General features: G+C 54.3%; 7 protein-coding genes across 7 annotated transcripts; 3 read left to right on the forward strand and 4 right to left on the reverse strand.

Moving 5' to 3' along the window:
• Positions 1-1,164: 1,164 nt before the first annotated feature.
• On the forward strand, positions 1,165-2,946 carry MRS44_005815 (uncharacterized protein; the record flags this gene model as incomplete). The annotated part of the gene is made up of 6 exons (XM_046278152.1): positions 1,165-1,357; positions 1,411-1,553; positions 1,617-1,665; positions 1,744-1,908; positions 1,961-2,355; positions 2,407-2,946. 6 exons carry the CDS (start codon positions 1,165-1,167, stop codon positions 2,944-2,946), a joined length of 1,485 nt encoding a protein of 494 aa, XP_046140613.1.
• An 88-nt stretch (positions 2,947-3,034) lies between these two features.
• Positions 3,035-4,756, reverse strand: MRS44_005816 (uncharacterized protein; the record flags this gene model as incomplete). The annotated part of the gene is made up of 1 exon (XM_046274739.2): positions 3,035-4,756. The coding sequence occupies one exon, from the start codon at positions 4,754-4,756 to the stop codon at positions 3,035-3,037; it is 1,722 nt and encodes a 573-aa protein (XP_046140612.1).
• Positions 4,757-5,670: 914 nt separating this feature from the next.
• MRS44_005817 (uncharacterized protein) lies at positions 5,671-6,781 on the forward strand (the record flags this gene model as incomplete). The annotated part of the gene is made up of 4 exons (XM_046270424.1): positions 5,671-5,736; positions 5,812-5,868; positions 5,922-6,015; positions 6,081-6,781. The coding sequence occupies 4 exons, from the start codon at positions 5,671-5,673 to the stop codon at positions 6,779-6,781; spliced, it is 918 nt and encodes a 305-aa protein (XP_046140611.1).
• A 229-nt stretch (positions 6,782-7,010) lies between these two features.
• Positions 7,011-7,962, reverse strand: MRS44_005818 (uncharacterized protein; the record flags this gene model as incomplete). The annotated part of the gene is made up of 4 exons (XM_046270357.1): positions 7,011-7,138; positions 7,192-7,610; positions 7,690-7,874; positions 7,939-7,962. 4 exons carry the CDS (start codon positions 7,960-7,962, stop codon positions 7,011-7,013), a joined length of 756 nt encoding a protein of 251 aa, XP_046140610.1.
• Positions 7,963-9,124: 1,162 nt separating this feature from the next.
• On the forward strand, positions 9,125-11,803 carry MRS44_005819 (uncharacterized protein; the record flags this gene model as incomplete). The annotated part of the gene is made up of 1 exon (XM_065621545.1): positions 9,125-11,803. The coding sequence occupies one exon, from the start codon at positions 9,125-9,127 to the stop codon at positions 11,801-11,803; it is 2,679 nt and encodes an 892-aa protein (XP_065477617.1).
• Positions 11,804-12,524: 721 nt separating this feature from the next.
• MRS44_005820 (uncharacterized protein) lies at positions 12,525-15,201 on the reverse strand (the record flags this gene model as incomplete). The annotated part of the gene is made up of 4 exons (XM_065621546.1): positions 12,525-13,213; positions 13,266-13,483; positions 13,534-14,865; positions 15,035-15,201. The coding sequence occupies 4 exons, from the start codon at positions 15,199-15,201 to the stop codon at positions 12,525-12,527; spliced, it is 2,406 nt and encodes an 801-aa protein (XP_065477618.1).
• Positions 15,202-17,295: 2,094 nt separating this feature from the next.
• Positions 17,296-19,011, reverse strand: MRS44_005821 (uncharacterized protein; the record flags this gene model as incomplete). Its single annotated transcript, XM_046270072.2, has 3 exons — positions 17,296-17,367; positions 17,424-17,994; positions 18,044-19,011. 3 exons carry the CDS (start codon positions 19,009-19,011, stop codon positions 17,296-17,298), a joined length of 1,611 nt encoding a protein of 536 aa, XP_046140607.1.

The raw sequence follows: 19,011 nt of genomic DNA on the forward strand, positions 1-19,011 counted from the left end.
CCCCCTCCGCCTCAAGAACTTTGGTATCAAGGTTCGCAGGTTCGTGCAGCAGCCAAGGAGCTAGAATGGGAAATCACCGCTGATGGCTGCAGTGATGATGAGACTCACCAGTCACTCCCTGGCCCGGGCGTTGTGTTCTAGCGTGACGATCTGGCGAATGAAGGTGCAGTTGGTGTTCAGCTCTGGCACCTGTTCCAAGAGAAAATTCGAGAATAACCCTGTTCTTCGGGGCTCAGGCTTGTCCACAAGCGAGGACAAAGTGGACGATGTCCAAGTGGGACGCCAGGGATGTCACACCTAAGCAGGCAGAGGGGAGGGAATTCCGGGGTACATGTCAGCCTTACAGCCCTAAAGATGACAGCGGTTTTGCGAGATCACACATAAGCAACATGATTTGTCCGGAATCAGAGTTGAAGGATCGAGTTCCTTGTTTAGAACTTCTGTAATGGTGGGTGCCGGCCAGCGGACTCATTCCATGGAAACGGGCGTCCCATGCTGCGGCTCGGGATGACCCAGTTTAGCCCCCGAATCTCGACTGGGTCCCCAGAGCCTCCGAGCTCAATGATACGCTCAAAGCAGTCAAACGGTCCATCTCTAGTCGTAATATGCCTCGCGCAGGCTGAAATCACAGGGGGGACACCACCCACGTCCCGAGCATCTGGGCGGCCATGGCCAAGATTGGTCCCCAGGGGCGTCCCAGCATCTGCCTGTTCGGATGTGTTCGACAGCCACATTCCCGAGAATCTGGTCTGCCGTCAGATTCTTCTTCCCATTGACAGGTCACACTAGACGGGACGGCTAACTTACATACGATACTGACAAACGTGATGACAGCGGCATCAGTCCCGCGCTGACCAGAATACGGGGGAGAGAGGCTGAGGGAGAGGCTTTCATTGGACTGACACCCCAGAAGTCCGTGGGCTGGGTAGTCTAGGCAAATACACGATCGCGACTTTCTCGGCGATGCCTGCTTCTATGAAACGGTTGCCAAACGACGTACCGGGTCGAGATTTGGAGGATAAGAGACGGCTCATGCCTCGCTGCAGTTCGAGCAGTGTTCTCTCAGGAGCTTCGTTCTACAATCTACAGAGTTCAACAAGATTCACCTTGACTTGGTTCTTTACGACATCTTTCCACCGCAAACTGCAGCATATAGCAACAACAATGGCCGACCAACATGTTCCTCGAGCGAACAAGACTCTGCCTGGTCATGGCAACACCTCTTCGCATGAGGATACCGCAGCACGGAGCAAGGCTCTGAACCAGAAGCTGGATGTAGCTCTGCTTCCTCTACTATCTCTTCTCTATTTGTTCAACGGTCTCGATCGTGGAAACGTTGGGAATGCCGAAACTCAAGGTATGCCACCGCAACATCTCACTCTCCAGGCCGAGTTAACCAACAACACGTAGGCTTCACTACTGACATCGGTGCCAAACCTGATGATCTCAACGAAGCCGTCTCGCTCTTCTTTGTGACGTTTGTCGTCCTCCAGCCTGTTTCTGCGGCTGTGGGCCGATATATTGGAGCAAGGCATTGGATCCCGATCCTCATGGTAAGCTGATGAAGGAACTGCAAAGATCGGCGATTACCAATTGGATGCTGACGGGCTTGATAGTTCGGCTGGGGCACTGTTACAGTCGGGCAGGCGTTCATCAAGGGCCGTGGTATGTATCTTTTTTTCTTTCTCCCACGTTTTCTTCGGATTGGGTGTGGCTGTTTCTCGTATGCTGACTCGATTTCAGGGGCACTCATCGCCACCCGCTTGCTTATCGGGGCCTTTGAGGCAGGCTTCTATCCCACTGCTGTAGCCTACTTGTCGTTTTTCTATCCTCGATACGACTTCTGCGTCAGACTTGCTCTCTTTTACGGGCAGTATGCCATTGCTGGTGCCTTTTCCGGATCCATTTGTGCGTTTCCCCCTCGTATCACAGCCCCCTTATCCATACTCACACTTTCCAGCATACGGCATCTTCCACCTCAAGAATAGTCATCTGAAGAACTGGCAGTATCTGTTCATCATCGAGGGTGCTCTTACCTGCTTTTTCGCCGCCGTCGCATGGTTATGGCTCCCCAACGGTCCCGGCTCAGCGTGGTTCCTTTCTCCCGATGAGCGTGCCCTCGCCGTTGAGCGGATGCAGCAGGACACCGCCGCTTATGTCGAGCACGAATACGGCGAGGACGGCATTGAGAAGAACCGCCTGAGCAAGAGGGACTTTATCGAGACGCTTAAGGACTGGAAGCTGTGGACTGTGCTGGTACTCAACATCTGCGCAAGTGTTCCTAGCAGTGCGTTCTCGGTGTTCTTGCCTCTTGTTGTTCAGGGACTGGGCTATGAGTCTATTCTCGCCAACTTGGTATGTTACTCCTCCTTCTCTTCATACGTAACATTGCATTGACCTTCTCAGATGACGGTTCCTCCCTTTGTCTGCGGTGCCCTTGGCCTCTATGCTTTCGCACTCAGCTCCGATCACTTCAAGGAGCGCGGCTACCATATTGTCGTCGGCATCCTCATTGCTGTTATCGGTCTCATCCCCGCCGTTACCGTTTCCTCCTCGGTCGGACAGTACATCTCGCTCTGCGTTCTACTCTCCGGCGTCTACATCTCCGCCCCTCTCACCATGGCGTGGCTCAGCGGCAACACCCCCGAACCCGGCAAGCGTGCCCTCGTCCTCGGCGTCAACGGCTTTGGCAACCTTGGCGGTGTTGTCGGTGCACAGCTCTACAGGCAGCGGTACCGTCCCAACTACAGGATTCCTTTCTACGTGACGCTGGGTTTTCTCGCCGTGGCATTGGTCGGCTACCTCTTGTACAGGTTCATGCTGCAGGCGGTTAACAAGCGCAAAGCAGTTCTGTTGAGCTTGATGACGGAAGAGGAGGTCGAGAGTGAGAGGCTCAACGACCGACGATACGCTGACAAGAAGTTGACCTTTGTGTATGGGCTGTAGACGGTGGTGTTGGTTCTGCAGCAGATGTATTTAGATGAGGCTCCCGCGAGACCATTAAGACGCTAGAAATGACTGATGAACACGGACATCATGAAGATTCCTTCTCGGTTTCCTTCATGCTGGCCAATTGACTCTGTAACCCTTGCTTCCCCACATTCATAGCCATCTCCAGTTCCCTCTCTTCCTCTCTCAGCCGAGCTTTGCTGACTGCAACCTCACGGTCCCGCTTCCTCCTCTGTTCCTCAACGGCCCGATTCCTGTCTTCGAGAGCCTTTTGGCGCTTCTCGCGCGCCTCCTGCTGCTTCTTCTTCTCCTCGTCGTCCTTGGCTGCGTCTGGGTCCTCGGGTGGCGGAGGCAGGTTGCTCACGTAAGCCTCGATCAAAGGATCGCGAACCTGGGGCTCAAGGGATATATACCGAATATCAGTAAGGATGGCGTCAGGTAAGCCTGTTGATAACGACTTATTGTTAAGGAGGTGGATGGGCTGCGCCTTGAGCAAGGCAGTGAGATCCGACTTGAGCTTTGACTGTGGCATCTTGAGTCGGCTGATGTGCTCTCGGTATGACTTTTCGCGATCCTTGTCGGTGATTTTGAGGGTCTTCATGACTTCCTCCTTCTTGTATTTCCTCTTGAACTCGGGCCAGTAAAGCTTCGGTGTTGCCTTTTCCTGTAGGAAGGCCAGCAGAGCAATACGAGGATCCCTTTTCTCCTGCCGGGCCCTTTGCTCCTTTAGCTCGGCGATCCTTTCTCGTGTCCACTCATCCCAGCATTCCCGGCGTGCCTTGGTAGTGCTCAAGGCGGTGTATCGCAAATCATCAATGATCTTTCCTTCTTCCAGTAGTTTCTCCCATGGGCTGTAAGGGTTGATGTTGAAGTCGTTGAGCAGATCCTTAAACAGCGCCTTGGCGTCATCTTGTGTAAATGGCACACCTTCAGCGCCTTCTGGCCATTCCTCGGCGTTGCCGTCGTCGTAGTCGCCAGGTTCCAGGCCATAGTCCTCTCCCATAGCTTGAAGTTGCGCCGCAAAATCTGCTTCTGTGAACTCCATCGGCATGTCCTCGTCCTCATCCTCGGCTGCATCTTCTTCGGTTCGCTGTCGTTTCGATGGGCGATCTCCTTCGCCGTCATCGCCCTCGCCTTCGCCTTCGTCATCTGTCACCTCGACCTCCTCGTATTCGCTGTCATCCTCGTTCTCTTGGCCTGGCACTTCTGTCGTAGATGCCGCCGTGGGCTCGTCCTTCTTTTCATCCTTCTTGGCCTCTGGCTCTTCCACAGATAGTCCTTCTGCTTTCTTGCGAAGCCGTTCCTTGTCAAGCTCCAGGATTGCCGGCATCAGCTTCTCTGGAATGCGCCAGTAACTGGCATTCTTGACCGGGTTGTACACGAATCGCCTCGAGTACTTGGTGTATACTAAAATCCACGGTTCGCAGCCTGGAATCGCTTCTTTTCTTCTCGGCTTGTCGACTGGCTGTGGGCGTGGTCGACCCTCGAAACCTCCCCGACCACCTCCATGACCACCTCGCTGATGATTCTGCGGCCCTCCATGTTGCGGTTGGTTGAGTTGCGCCATATAAGCATTGGCGACGTTGGGATCGGCGAGGGAAGGCATAGAGCCATAGGCAGGGTAGGTGGATGCTGGTGGTTGCGCCGGCTGTGGTGGTGGGAGCTCGGTCCCTGGGCGCTTGTATGTCGACTCTTTCGTCTCGGCATTGTAGTAGTATGTATGGCCGGTCGGCGCCGTGTGTTCGGTCCATCCTGGAGGCAGCGGCGCCAGGGCGGCTGCTGATGGTTTATGTGTTGATTTGAGCATCTTGAGTTGTCGCGTCGCGTCGCAAGCTACACCATTAGAGACGGTATTGGAATCGATAGATATCCAGAGAGAGAGCTGTACGCCGTAGAAGCCTGTGAGAAGTCGGAGGGTCGCGAAGGAGAGTGCAGAAGGGATCGTGGTTTAAAGCAAGAATTAAGTCAGGGTCATGATGATGTTCATGCCTTCGATGATCGCAAAGTTGAAGAATTCCGGAAGCTTGGGCCCTGAAAGAGTGGGTCGCGGTTGAAATGTGCTTACCCTAGAGACTCACGCAGGCACTTTTTAAACCAAGTTCAAGGCCAGAAAGGTTCATAAAAGTAGTCACCTTGGACTAGAAATAATATATTGATATATCTCAAGTATATATCCTTGAATTGACTATGGCATTTCCTTCGTGATGATCAAGTTATTGAGAAGATGTCTACTGGGCGTGTTAAAGTCTCTCTGTCCTTCACTGTCTGTAGTGGGTACCAACCAATCTCCAAGCAAAGAACCAAACGTCTTGGCATAAGAAGATAGTATTCTCGACCGAATGATACTATGTCCGAGCTTAGAAGACGATGGATTACAGCTTCTGACCTATTTTTAAAGACATCTATTGTCATTTGCTCCGTCTGAGCGAGTCAAGTATCAATGGTTCTGTTCTAAGCGGACCCAGAAATTCGGGGAGCTGGGGCTGGTTTCTTTTTCGAGACACCAACCTCGCCATCATCTCAGCTTACAATCTGTCAACTCTCCAACACCAGAGCGAATATCATCACTGGCCCAACCATGACCTAGATGCCCGCCTTGTGTGCTCCGTATTATCTCAATACCTGTATCTTTTAATCAGCTGGACTTTTGCTCTCCAAGACGCCTTCAACCAATGTTACGCGAGGATCTCAGTTGCGACCCCCCTGCGCCCATATTCCGTCATGGCTCCTGCTCATAGCTACGGCTCGTCCGGCGGGCCAATCTCATTCCTGCGAAGAAAATGGAGGGTATGTCGCTTGTCTGCATAAACAGACAGATAAAATAAGAGACTGACTAGGCCTTTCTATTGTTGCGCTCAATAGACAACTCATGCGCCCGATTATGTTGGCTTCGTCATCCTCCTCACGGGATGGATCTTGGTACGGACCTCTATTCCCCTTGGCACACTCACACCCCCTAACGCCCTCAATAGATTGTCCTCTTTGTCAATCCGTTTCATCGCATGTTCTACATTAATGATCTGCGTATCTCATACCCCTTTGCTGTCAAGGAGCGTGTCCCCGTCTGTATGTCTCTCCTTCAACCTCTCTAACTGCATCTAGCCTATGAGATATGAGTTGACAAGATTAAGTTATGAACTTCGTATACGCCTTGTTCATCCCTCTTGGAGTTCTAATCGCCTACAATCTCTTCGCCAGGTCATCAGCTGCCAAGCACGAAGTCACCTATCTCTCATTCCTCATCTCCATCGTCCTCACCTCCTTCATCACTGACATTATCAAGAACGCCGTGGGCCGGCCTCGTCCGGATTTGCTGGATCGCTGCAAGCCTGCTACTACTACAAAGGCCAACACTCTTGTTACCATCGAAGTCTGCACAGCACATGATGGTCACATTCTCCAGGAGGGCTGGCGATCTTTCCCCTCTGGTCACTCATCCTTCTCTTTTGCTGGTCTGGGATTCCTTAGCCTTTTTCTCGCCGGGCAGCTTCACGTCTTCCGTTACTCAGCCGGAGGTCGCGATCTTAGCCGCGCCCTGATTTGTCTTCTGCCACTCATTGGAGCTGCTCTCGTCGCCATATCCCGATGCGAGGACTACCGTCACGACGTCTACGATGTCTGCGTGGGCTCAGCTCTTGGCATGAGCATTGCATACTGGAGCTACCGACGACACTGGCCCCGGCTCTCTAGCCAGCGATGCGATGAACCTTATCCGCCGCCGGGCGTTGATACCCAAACTGGCTGGCAACGAGTCACTGACGACGAGGAGGCAGCCAGGGTTGGGACAGATGTAGGATATGAGATGGATGACTTGAGAAATGCGCGACGCTGATACTGGGGACTTAGGCATAGTGGCGTACTTGTTTCAAACCGTTTGGCTTCATTCTGTTTGCCAGCCTGCTTTCACACCGCCGGAGCGAGCTTCGTATGTTCTTTAGACTTGACTTGGTCAGATTTGTTGTCTCGTCCTTTGGTCATTTCATGATATTATTGTACAGGGGCAGATTAGGGTGGCCCCGCTCCCCTCCTACCCATCTATCAAGAATCTATTGCCTTGGCCCCTACTTTTCCTCGGTTTCCTCGCTCTTTGCCAGATCGTGTTCCTTCAACAGCGCCGTGATCTCGTCGGCGCTCCACAGCCGGTGGTAGATCTTGCCGTCCTCGGTCTGTCCTACTGTCGCAAACTCGACTGGATGAGGGTTAGTTCTGAGGCTTAAGATAATGAATTGGGGAGTGACATACTCTTCTCGCTGCTGAGCTTGGTAGAGTCCATGGTCTTGCTCAGGACCTTGACGGCCATACCGCAAGCCTCCTTCAGGGTGCAATCCTCCTTGTAATCCTGCTTCAACAAGCTCTGTGCGCTAGCATTGTTGGCACCCGCGCTTGTGGCCTTCCAGCCACCGTAGTTGCCCGAGGGGTTGCTCAGGTAGAGCTGGAACTGTCTTCGAGGGTCCCACCCCGCATAGATGAAGGAGACACCGAAGGGTCGCAGACCACCGTGCTGAGTGTAACCCTGCTTGAGATCGCAGAGTCGGCGAACGAGCTGCTCACAGGGGATGTCTTCGTTGTAAGTGAGGAGGTATCGCTGGGCGGCTTGTCGGGCGTAGTTGATGAGGATGTTGGCATCGGCGGTCATTCCAGCGACAGCGCAGATCATGTTGCTAAACGACAGGCACAAGTCAGCAAGGCCCATCAATCACATCAATGTATTCACGCAGAAGCAAAAAAAGATGGACGCACTCGTTCAGGATGTAGAGCTTCTCGGCCGAAGTGTCCTGCTCCAACAGCTTCGAGGTGACCTTTCGCTCGGCGGCTAGGACGATGCCATCCTTGGCCAGGATACCAATGGCGGTACCGGCGTGTGAGATGGCCTCTAGCGCATATTCGACCTGGTACAGGCGACCCTCTGGTGAGAAGATGGTTGTCTATCAGAACCGGTCAGCTTGGCGGGAGAGCTTCCAACTGCTAGAGCTTCAAGGGCACACGCACTCGGGAATCGTAGCGACGAGACATGATGGCGACGATCGGAGGGTAATACGGGTGATAGAGCGGAAGGGATGCAACTCTCCAGGCACGTCAAAGAGCAGGTCTACCAAAGTAGGAGGTTGCGGTGATGATTTGGTCGTTGGGGTTGAGGCGTGGGTTCGTTTACGTCGGTACAGCCCAGGTAGCCTGTGACGGAGCTCTAGGCCGCCGCGCCGCGTTAGCTTTCCTGTTGCTTAGTGTGCCTGGGCCTAGGCTGAAAATTGATGCCTGAGGCCTTAACACTCTGAGGCGGGAGTCAATACGATTGGCTGTGCGGCTGCAAGGCTGACCAGCTCCACTCTCAGCGGTGACTAAGCCATTTTCACGTCGAGAGTCGCTGTCTGATTTATCAGGCATTTTACTCGCCACCAGGCACCAAACAGCTTCACCTGCCACCTCTAGCACCCGCCACCACATCAAGCGCAAGCTGTTGTAGGGCAGGAGTGGGTGGATGCCACTGCCGAAGTTTTCCACCTCCGCATAGAGCTCCCTTCCCCCTCCAACCCTGGGAAGCCAAAACCTCCCCTTTACATCATCACCACCTGGGAAGCCGTTTCTCGGACGGTTCGCGACCATTTCGACTGATTTTTCCCGCCTGACGCGACACCCGGAGCAAGCGGATTCCGTCTTGGATAACCCAGCAGAGCTCGCGCGCACTCGCAGCCTCGGCACGCGACCCGCTCCATCCTGCTGATATCGGATCGGCATCACGAACTAATCGTCGCGCGCCTTTTTCGGATTCTGTGACTCCTACTGCAAACCGCCATACTTTCGAATCCCTTTGCGCATTACTCAACGCGGAGGAGATCTGTCTTTGAGCTTTGCGCCCACGATAATCCTTCTGTTTGGTGCTTCCGACAGCGAGTGCATCTCTTTGCGCCAAGGCGGATAGAAGTTGGAGAGGCAGACAAATCTGCGCGTGGATTTCCTGGGGAGAATTCGCCGTGACATAGTCGTGATTCTTAGTTGTCTCCCACGTAATTAGCTCAATGTCTGTCTGAGGGAATACGCTGTCCCACGCCTTGCTGCAACAGTAGACCCCTCCGTCTAACACGACTGCGCCGCCATTCACACATTATCACCCGACCTGGGAACGCGCCTCCCACTTGAAGACCGCTGTTTGTACACACACATTCACACACCTCACACCATGTCCGGTAAGCGACAACGACCCGCCAATTCGTCTAGACGCCCAAAGGGTGCTGAGGACGATGCTCCTCCCCCAAAGCGCGACAAAACCAGCAAAAGCAGCCGTTCCAACAGATCAACTAATAACAACAATTCAGGCGAAGCAGAACCTCGACGATCGGTGCGCGCCACCAAGGGCCAGCACACCAAATCCTTCGACGAACTTGAACCGGCGACCGTCCCCAAGCGACGACAGACAAAAAAGACCAAGAAGGCCAAGGAGCAAGAGCAGGAACAGGAGCAGCAGCAGGGGCAGGAAGAGGATGAGGAGGACGAGCTCATCCGCTGCGTCTGCGGCGCGACCGAGCAGGATGAGGATTCTGGCGAGGCTTGGATCGCCTGCGAAACCTGCGGCGCGTGGCAGCACAACGTTTGTGTCGGAGTGAGCTCGTTTGACGACGAGATCCCCGAGCATTACTGGTGCGAACAATGCCGACCCGAAGATCACAAGGAGCTCCTCGACGGTATAGCCAAGGGAGAGAAGCCTTGGGAGGCCCGGCGTCAAGCGCATGAAGAGGCCAAGAAGAAGAAGCGCGGCGGTCGCAAGGGCAAGAGCAAGCGACATAGCGAGACCAAGGACGAGGACAAGTCCAAGGCCAAGCCGTCTCCTGCGCCAGATGCCCCCAAGGAGAAGAAGGAGACCAAGACTGGGAAACGAAAGGCCCGAGAAGACTCTCATGATACTGATGGCAAGGTAAGTCGTCTCTTTGGTATCCCGCATGGAGTTTATTCGGTTGCTAACCCTGAGTGGCACGTTAAGACGACCAAGATCCGCCGCGTAGCCGAGAACGAAGCCGCGCCCGTACCTACAGTCTCCTACACGCCTCCGGCAGACCTGGCCAAGGCGATTGGAGAGCTACCTAACCAGCGAATGGGACCGGCCAAGGCGTTGAATAAGTCCATCACCCATGTCTTGACCTCAATACAGAAGCAAGGCAACCTCCAGCTCGAGGAGGGCAGCACGATCGAGTCCAAGTCCGAGACACTCGCTCTACAAATCGAACGTGCCGTCTTTGACACGCACCCTGTGACCAAGGGACAGAAGGAGTACAGCCAGCAGGTCAAAACACTGGCCTTCAACCTCAAGAACAACCCGGAACTGTGCCATGGACTTTTGGCTAGAACCCTTTCGCCTTCGGGCCTGGCGGTCATGACATCAGAGCAGCTTGCTTCTTCAGAGATGCAGAAGCAGACGGCCGAGATGAAGGCCAAGGCCGAAAAGCAGTCTATTTTCTACACATCCGAAACAGGTCCTCGTGTACGACGAACGCACAAGGGCGAAGAGGTTATCGACGACGAGTCGTTTGTTACTGACGCCCCAGTGCCTCTCCCAGCAGGTCCGCGTCGCCCACCGGTTCAGACCGTTAAGAAAGAGCCTGTCGGGGGAGACAAGCCGGACCTCGCTTCCCATCCAGCACAGCATGACGATAAGCAACGATCACCGAGCCATCCCGACTTTGATATCACCAAGGTCTTCTCGAGTGTCAAGTCTCCGACTGCTTCTCAGAATCGCCGTCCATCGGCTCCCATAGCCCCGGCTAATGGCCCGGGTGTTGATGCTGATGTAGACCGGATGCTCCAAGAGGAGAACGAATCGCCCCCGTACTCTCCTACTGAGGAGACTCAGGACCCCGACGTTATCTGGCGGGGTGCGTTGGCTATGAGCTCGATCGCGGACTTCCCAGCAACGGCCAAGCACATCGGCGGCGCTAACTTTGCCACCGTTGGGCCATGGTCGAAACTGATACCAAGACGAATGACGGTGGCTGGCCGCATCACGGAGCAGAGTGCCATAGAGTATCTCTGCAGTCTTCGCTACAGCAGCTTCACCGATATCATCGTTGTTAGCATTACACCCGTGTCTCCAGCTTCGCATGCCGAGTTTAACGCTCTCATCGACTACTTTGTGAGCAAGAAGCGGTATGGTGTGATCGGGGACAAGGTTGTAGGAAATGTGCGAGACACGTATCTTGTGCCTGTTCCCCCTGGAGAGGATAATTACCCCGAGTTTATGCTCAACCTTGTTGACAACAAGATCCCAAAGACTCGCACTGAGCCGATGTTGCTGGCGGTCTTTGTGTATCGCAACGATCCTGAACAGCTTAAGCAATTGAAGGATAATGCCTCGAATCAACAAGATGCGAGCGCTCAGGGGTCGCCAACTCCGATGGGACACGCTCAACGAAGTAACTCGACGGCGTCAGCAGGTCCTGCCTTCTCACCGGCAACACCTCAGGCGCCCCAGGGAGCATTCCCCCAGAGTTCGCCACCACCTCACCTGCATTCGATGACACCGGTGCCCATCCCACAGCCGCCTCATACCCGACCAGTTGCCGTCCCAGCACCGACTGCACCTCCAGCTAGCCAGCCGCCGGCTCCGACGGAGATGTCGGAGGCGCAAAAGTACCAGGCTCAGCAGGCCGGTACTGCTATGGCTCAAGAGATCCTTGGACCCCTGATTAGTGTTCCGACGGTTCAGTTCATCCTCCCGCAAGCGTGGCAGATGTCACGCAGGGAGTGGGAGGTGGTTCGGAAGATCTTTGAGCGAGATCCTCGCGCACGAGAAGACCTTCAACATCTTGGAACCCTCCTGGAGAGGGAGACGGCAAACGACAAGGCAGGAGCGCCTGCTGCTGCTTAACGACGGTGTTTATGGGACAAAGGGAAATGATACAGTTTTGGGACAAGAAAGAAAGGCCATGTAGAACTAGGGAGAGGGAGGCATCGTCTATTTCTTGAGGGACATACCCTTTTCTTTTTTTCTTCGTGAATTCTACGACACAAATACCTGGGCAAGTATCTGCTTAGGCTTGTGAGGGAGAATAAACTGGCGCAATGTTGGATTTAAACGATATGCTAGGAAGGGTCTTCTACAATGAACAGCAGGATTATCATGTCATTTATGGATATTGTTTGAAGTGAATCCGGTTTGCTTTTCTTACGCGTTACTTCTATCACTTGAAACGTTGCATTCGTGACATGATGTAAATGTTGGTTGGCATCACAACCGGAAAAGCCAACAAGGGGAGCTCCTCGATGTCCCATGTTGGGCAACCCTATCTGAGTTGTAGCTTAGACTGTGGTAGTATTTAAGCCACGTATTTTTCGATCTAAAAGGAAAGGGTGCAAAGGCACATAATAGCTATGGGTACTTGGTGAAGCTTATCTACTCAGGGTTGATAGGGTCTTGAGCCGAGTGAAGTAAAGGGTAGTTAGGGTCAACCCATCTGTGAACACTTAGATTGTGAAGGTTATTACATCTCATGTATCTATCAAATAGCTATTGAATGACGTTCTATCGCTCTTGAAAACATCGCTAACCCTTCGTTATTGTTCCTAAATGCCTTTTTATGTGTAAAATGTTAAATGAGATATCCGCTGTATGATTGCCAATCCCCGTCAATCCAAGAGACCAGCTCATCATAGAGGATATGTCCCTGCTCAACAAGAATCGGCTGCTGGAGGGCCTCTGAAGTCAATTTCTCCGGCCATTGCTGTCCCATGTCTACTGTGGTCCGGTTCTCGATCGGATCGTAGGTCGTAGTGGTAGACTGCTGTGGCATGGTGTTGGAGCGTAGCGGTTCAAGGCTACTGTCGACTGGTGTTCGGAGGCGTCCAACGAGAACACGAAGATCTCGAAGAACCGTAGCGCAGTCTCGACCGTAGTTGCTCCCAATCCGGCTCTCATCCTCGAACCTGGCAATCACAAAGTCAAGGTCTTGACATAGGACTCTCTTATCCCTAGGCTCGGCGACCTCGTCATCCACTACCAGTTCCCGCAGCATCAAGCATATGGCGGCGTTAAAGATGAAGTGGAGGCCAGCTTGGAGGAGCTTCCGGGGGTGGTTGAGGGCTAGGATTTGGCGGGCGAGGCGAATATTGTGGTCTGCTGCGGCGGTGCATCGTTTTAGTTGAGGGAGCTGGGGATGGGAACGTAGAGAACATTGACGCGTGACTAGTCTCTCTGCGAATGACTTCTTCACTGCAGCGAAGAAGAGGGGTCGGATGGTTAATATGATCAGCTTCAGGCGGACGTTAGTCGCAGATCCAACTATGGAGCGGGTTATTGTGACTTGCCTGGTTGTAGCTCATGTGTAGCAGACAACAAGCTGGATCATCGCTCAACCCGTTACTTGAGAGTTGGAGAGAAGGAGGGAGATTAAGATTCCACTCGTCAAGCAGTCTGATGGCCTCTTCAAGGTTCCTAACCGGTCCTGTGTTGCCATCCCATGGAGATACACGATATGTGTTGCACACAATATGGCCGGATATACGCGAAAGTTCAACATGAGCTTTGAGGCCATCGGCGGGAGGCATTCCTCTGTGAAATAGTCAATAAAAGCTGCTCATGAGGTCTGGGGGTTGACTTACGGTGCGTCGCATGGGAGTTGAAGTCGGATGGCATCGTCCATGATAGTGGGAGGACGTCCCATTAGGCAACTCAAGTATCGATCGAGGACGTAGAGTGTCCAGAAGACTCTTTTACCACCCTCATCTGCCCATACTCGGTGGGCTCCATGCATGATGCTGATGTGCATGGCATTGCTAACACACATGTAGGCGGCATCTCGGCGGTTCATCTCGATCAAGTAGAAGCCCATTAATGTTAACGTCGCCACCTCGTTGCCGGTGAACCGTGTAATGTCAAGGGGATTTCCTAGAAGAAGACGGGCACGACTGAAGTAGTACTCGCTCAGATGAGAGTCTACAGTCAGGTCCTGCGGCGGTGTCGCCGTGGCTTGGGACACGACGGCAAAGGCAGTATGATAGAAGGCGAGATGGCGGCATTTGTTTAGGCGGGCGAGAGGAGTGTCTCGTTCCATGGGAGGAAGGATGGGCGCCGAGGAGAGATCCCCCCACCAGTAGATACCTCCGCTTGGCCAGTTCCCATTACCGTCCTGGAGGAAGCATCGTAGCTCGGACAGCATGTATTCCATTTCAGGCCGGGGAGGGAACCAGAAAGGGTCGACATCTCGGTCGTGTAGAGGCCGTGAGTCGTATGTTTGATAGCGGCCAAGGCTGGATAAGAATGCACTGCCGTCAGAACCTGGACGAAGATTCTGATATGCGAGAGGTAGGACGGTTGTCATGAATTCCTTTAAGTAGTCGAGAAACGTCGCACCGCTTGTCTCACCGAGGAAGCGGGCGTGTCCATCAGGATCGTGAAGTAAGCGGCCCTCAGTCGATACGCCATCTTCATCGTCCTGTCGATGATGATGAACTTGAACAATGGGAGGAGCAGCAAGCTGAGGGAATGGGGTATCCTGGAATTGAACTTGGGGCAACGGCTGATGCTGGTATTGCCGTTGTAGGTCGGTTTGCTGAGGCGGAGGGAGTTCAGATGGTGCCGGGACGAGCTGAACCTGACCATCTACAGCCGTCGTCACAGCGATAACACCAGGCTGGACGCTGGACAGTGGCGTCCTGGCTGCTTCACTTGCGGCCAACCCCCCAGTAGCCTGATAAGGGTCCGAACGACCAAGTAAGCTGAGCAGCTCGTGGCGCCTCGTGGCATCAGGCACGGCGCTGGAGATGGCTTCGGGTACCGTATCCAGCAGGGCTCGCTCGTACAGGTCGACCTTGCGCCTCAGGTCCTCCAGCTCAGAACGCGTAATTGTGACCTTTTCAACAGGCACGGGATACACGCATTCACGCGAGGACGAGCTGCACTGACGACAAGGACGTTCGCCTGAGCAGCGTACTCTGCGGATATTACAGGCATTGCACCTTTGGAGAGACACGACATGTTAGACAGGGTAAGATCTCTTGTGTTTACGGAATCTGGGACATGCATGTAGATGGATGGAGGCTCGTGGTGGATACATGAAGGGAGACAGACAGATAGATTAAAGAGACTCAAACCTCGACTTACGCTGTTACAACGCGTTTGCGCCGTTCTGGAGCAACCTTGTGTCGACGTGGGTTCACGGGAAGACGCTGCAGTGGCGGAGCAGCACCAGTACCAGTAGGCTGAGGTGACGGCGACGCTGCTGGACCCGAAGCCCCAGAGCCGGTGCCGGCGCCGTCGAGCCGCCGCATGGCAGCGTAGACAAGGTAGTGTAGTGTAGCGTAATACAAGTCCCGCGGGGGAGAGCCAGTAAGTCGTCAGTCAGGCCGTCATCCGCGTAGCTGACGGACGGCGTGCCGAGGTCAGGATTGGATACCTCTCAGAGTCGTGTGCCTTGGCTGGGGCTGGGCTGCGTCTGCGCTGCGTGTGCTGGGCTGCTGAGCTGATCCGATCCGTGATTAATGCTGGCTGGCTGGCTGCAAATGGATCGCTTCTAGCCTGCCTGCGCTGTCAAGTCAAAACTCCGCTCCGCTTTCCGTCCCACTCGATCGATGCGATACGCCAACGAAGGATGGGGTCATTTGCCGGCCGGAGGATGGACTCTCGGCTTCTGGTCTGAGTCTTGGAGCGTAGCGTCACGGGATGGATGAATAATGGACAGAGTCTTCCAATCCCAGCTTCAGAAGGAAGGAGGACGGAAAAAAAAAGGCTCGTTCGCTTCATGACCCTGGCCAGCTCTGACCGTCTTTGACCCCCTGGTTAGAATCGAATCCACCCCGACACGACACGACATGACAGACAATTCGTCGAAGCGTCACACGAAGATGCACTCCGGGCAAGAAGCCATCCTCGAGGCACTCTGGGCACTCTGGGCACTCTGGAAGAAGAGCCAGGTCTGCCTACCTGGGGTCCTATGGCCCTTGTCCTGGGCAGAAACGCTAGCAGCACATGGGCTGAACTGTTCACAGGTCAAAGAGCCACGGAGCCGAGGCAATGGGATGGCAATTGTCCTTGCATGAGGAGGCGGGAAAAAACAAACCCAAGAGGCGTCAGAAAAAGAGGCGCCTGAAAAGAGAGTTGCAGCACAGCACAGCACAGCAGTTGACAAGGAGTCACAACCCTGTCAACTCGGCTCTCTTACTGCTCACTCAGATAGAACTCGAAACAGGGCCTGGACTCGAGGGAATTTATTTCCTATTGCTACTTGGTCAAACTCTCCCTTACATACATTGGTAGGTTGTAGCCGGGGGTTAAACCGCTCTGGGCGGCGTCCAAAACGCATCCTTGTCTGTCACTCACTGGCCTTGGAGATTTCTTGCAGGTTCTTTACGTACATTAGCCCGTCATGCAGCGAGTGCGTGACGAGGCCCAGAAGCAAAGCAAAGGTGGAAATCCGTGTCCTGAGTGGGCGTGCGCGTTGTGGGTTACAGCGAAATGGAGGGATGCCAGGGTGCCCGGCCTGCCGCCTGCGCTGTGCATCACATCTCCAGACTTTAGCATCTCTTTTTTTCTTCAGTTTAGATTAGATACGGCTGAAACAAGCATGCTCGTCAACTCACGAGATACAAGGTGGGCTTCGGAGCTGCCCGGAGACAGACACCTGCGGGATGCGATGGTGATAGGCTCATGAGCCACCGCATGCGCGCAGCCAAGCCCATGCTTTTCCTGACATGTTCTTGTGCTCGGCCCGGACGATGTCATCGCCATGAGCAAAGATTACCGCAGCCATTACCGATTCTAGAAGGTCTGACCGTTTTGTGACCTACAGAGATGCTACGCTCGGCGGAAGACGACGGGGTCCGAGGCGGATAAAGGGAACATCGAACGAGTTTGTTTCCGCGGGTGAGTAATCGGGCTGGCTAAAAAGAAGGAAGAAAATGCCTTGATGTCGAATAGGAACCAGATTGGGCGACGTGCAGCATCGCGGAGTGTTGCATGTTCCTGAGACATTCAGAACGGTTGACCTGGATGGCTGGCGCTCTCTGATCGTGCTGTAGCCAGTGAGGGAGAGCCTAAAGTAATCTTTCAAAGAAAAAAATGATGATACTGGATAATGATCAATTGTCAAGGATAAGTAAGGCATGATACGAGTGTTCATAGTGAAAGAGTCGAATTGTTTTTGATGCCCTCTTTGGGGCCCTATCCAGGTCTAGAAAACACCAAAAAGAAACTGAGCTGAAAATCCACCATTCTGAGTGCTAAAATCGCGGTATAAATGATTCAAAGAAAAAGTAGGATATAAAAATGACCAGGCCGGATGATTGCTCATCGAGTCCGGCCGACTATTTTCGCTGCCCTTGCTACCCGTATTATACTACCAATTCATTCATGCTGTCGTGACGCTTTTACTGCTTGAAAATCGACTGAACAATCTCGCCCGAGCGGGTGCCCAGGACAGACAGGAGGGTGTCGCTCAGCTATAGACGCAGTTAGCACAGGCATAATGACATTCTGACGCAGCACCAAAACTTACCCCGTGAGTACCCTCGCAGCAACCCTGCAGCCAGACTCCAGAGTTGTCGGCAACGGCTCCGGGGGAGAACTTGACCCGGTAATCTCGGGCGACGGCGATCTTGCGCTCGCCCTCGGGGGTCTCGACGTTCCATCCGTTGACGCCCTTGCCAAACTCGGTGCGCCCCGACACCGTCTTGGGCAGCATGGACCAGGCGTCCTTGAGCATGTCGACGTGGGCGCTGCGCTTGTAGCCGGTGGCGGCGACGATAAGATCAGCCTCGAGGATCTCCTCGTTGACGAAGCCGTCGAGAGGACCATCCTGGACGTTCTGCACCTTGATCTCCAGGACGTCGCCCTTGGTGTCAACGCTGGCGATCTCGCGGCCAGCCAGGATTCGGTGGGGCCACTGAGTCTCGTCGTCGCTAATCTCACGCTTCTGGTCGTACATCTTCTCATAGAGGTGCTCAATCAGCTCCAGGCGGACGACACCGTAGTTGGTGGCGCGGGCCTCAGTAAGCAGAGCCTGACGGGCATTGGCAGATCGGGGCCACATGCTGTCAATGTACTCTGGGTTGAAGACGGTATTGACGCTTTGCTCGGGTTAGCAAGAAATACCTCGAATTTCAAGATGCAACTTACAAAGGAGAGTCGTCGCTGGGCCGGAGGAACTCCTGGCGCATGATCAACCAGGTCTTGGAGTTGGGGTAGAGGTTCTGGACGTTGTTGAAGATCTCGGCGGCACTCTGGCCGGCACCAATGACGGCAACGCGATAAGGAGCGTTCTGTTTGGTGAGGATCTGAGGGGCGTAGTTGGCGAACTGAGAGGAGTGGAGGACACGAGGGTGCTTGGAGGGGAGGCTCTTGGGGAGCGAGGCCTGGCCACCAGCGGCGACGAGGACATGTCGGCTGCGGTAGGACTGGATCTGACCGGTCTTGCCGTTGCGGGCCTGAACAATGAAGTTCTTGACGGCACCAGCCTCCTTGTCGACGGGGGAGATGGAGAGGACCTCGTTGTTGTACTGGACAACGTGGTCGAACCAGGAAGAGCACCACCGGAGGTAGTCCTCGTACTCGTTACGGGCAGGCAGGAAAGTGCTCAGGTTAGTGAAGTCGACAAGACGGCCCTGGCAGTGGAGGTAGTTGAGGAAAGTGAACTCGGATCGGGGGTTGCGGAGAGTGGCCAGGTCCTTGATGAAGGAGATCTGCATCTTGGCTCCGGGGAGGAGCATGCCGGCGTGCCAGGCGAAGCGAGTCTGCTTCTCGAGGAACAGGACCTTGGGGGCGGAGCCATCAGGAGTGAGCTTCTGACCCTCGGCAAGGGCGTCGTGGATGGCGGCGGCGACAGCAAGACTGGCGGGGCCAAAGCCGGCGCAGATGAGGTCGAACTCGGAATCCGCGGGGGCAGCCTCGAGATACTTGGAGCGCTCCTTGTGGACTCGGGGTCCGGTGACGGGAGCGGCATGGTTGCCGTTGCCGTTGGCGGTTCCGTTGGTGGTCCCGTTGGTAGGTCCGTGATGACCGTTGGCGGCACCGTTGGTACCGTTGGTTCCGTTCAGGGCCGGGGCGGACTCGGCGCCGTTAAGAGAAACCTCGCTGTGGGGGGTCAT

This window comes from Fusarium solani (genome assembly GCF_023522795.1).
Source record: "Fusarium solani strain SB1 chromosome Unknown bctg00000003_1, whole genome shotgun sequence".
Taxonomy (NCBI): domain Eukaryota; kingdom Fungi; phylum Ascomycota; class Sordariomycetes; order Hypocreales; family Nectriaceae; genus Fusarium; species Fusarium solani.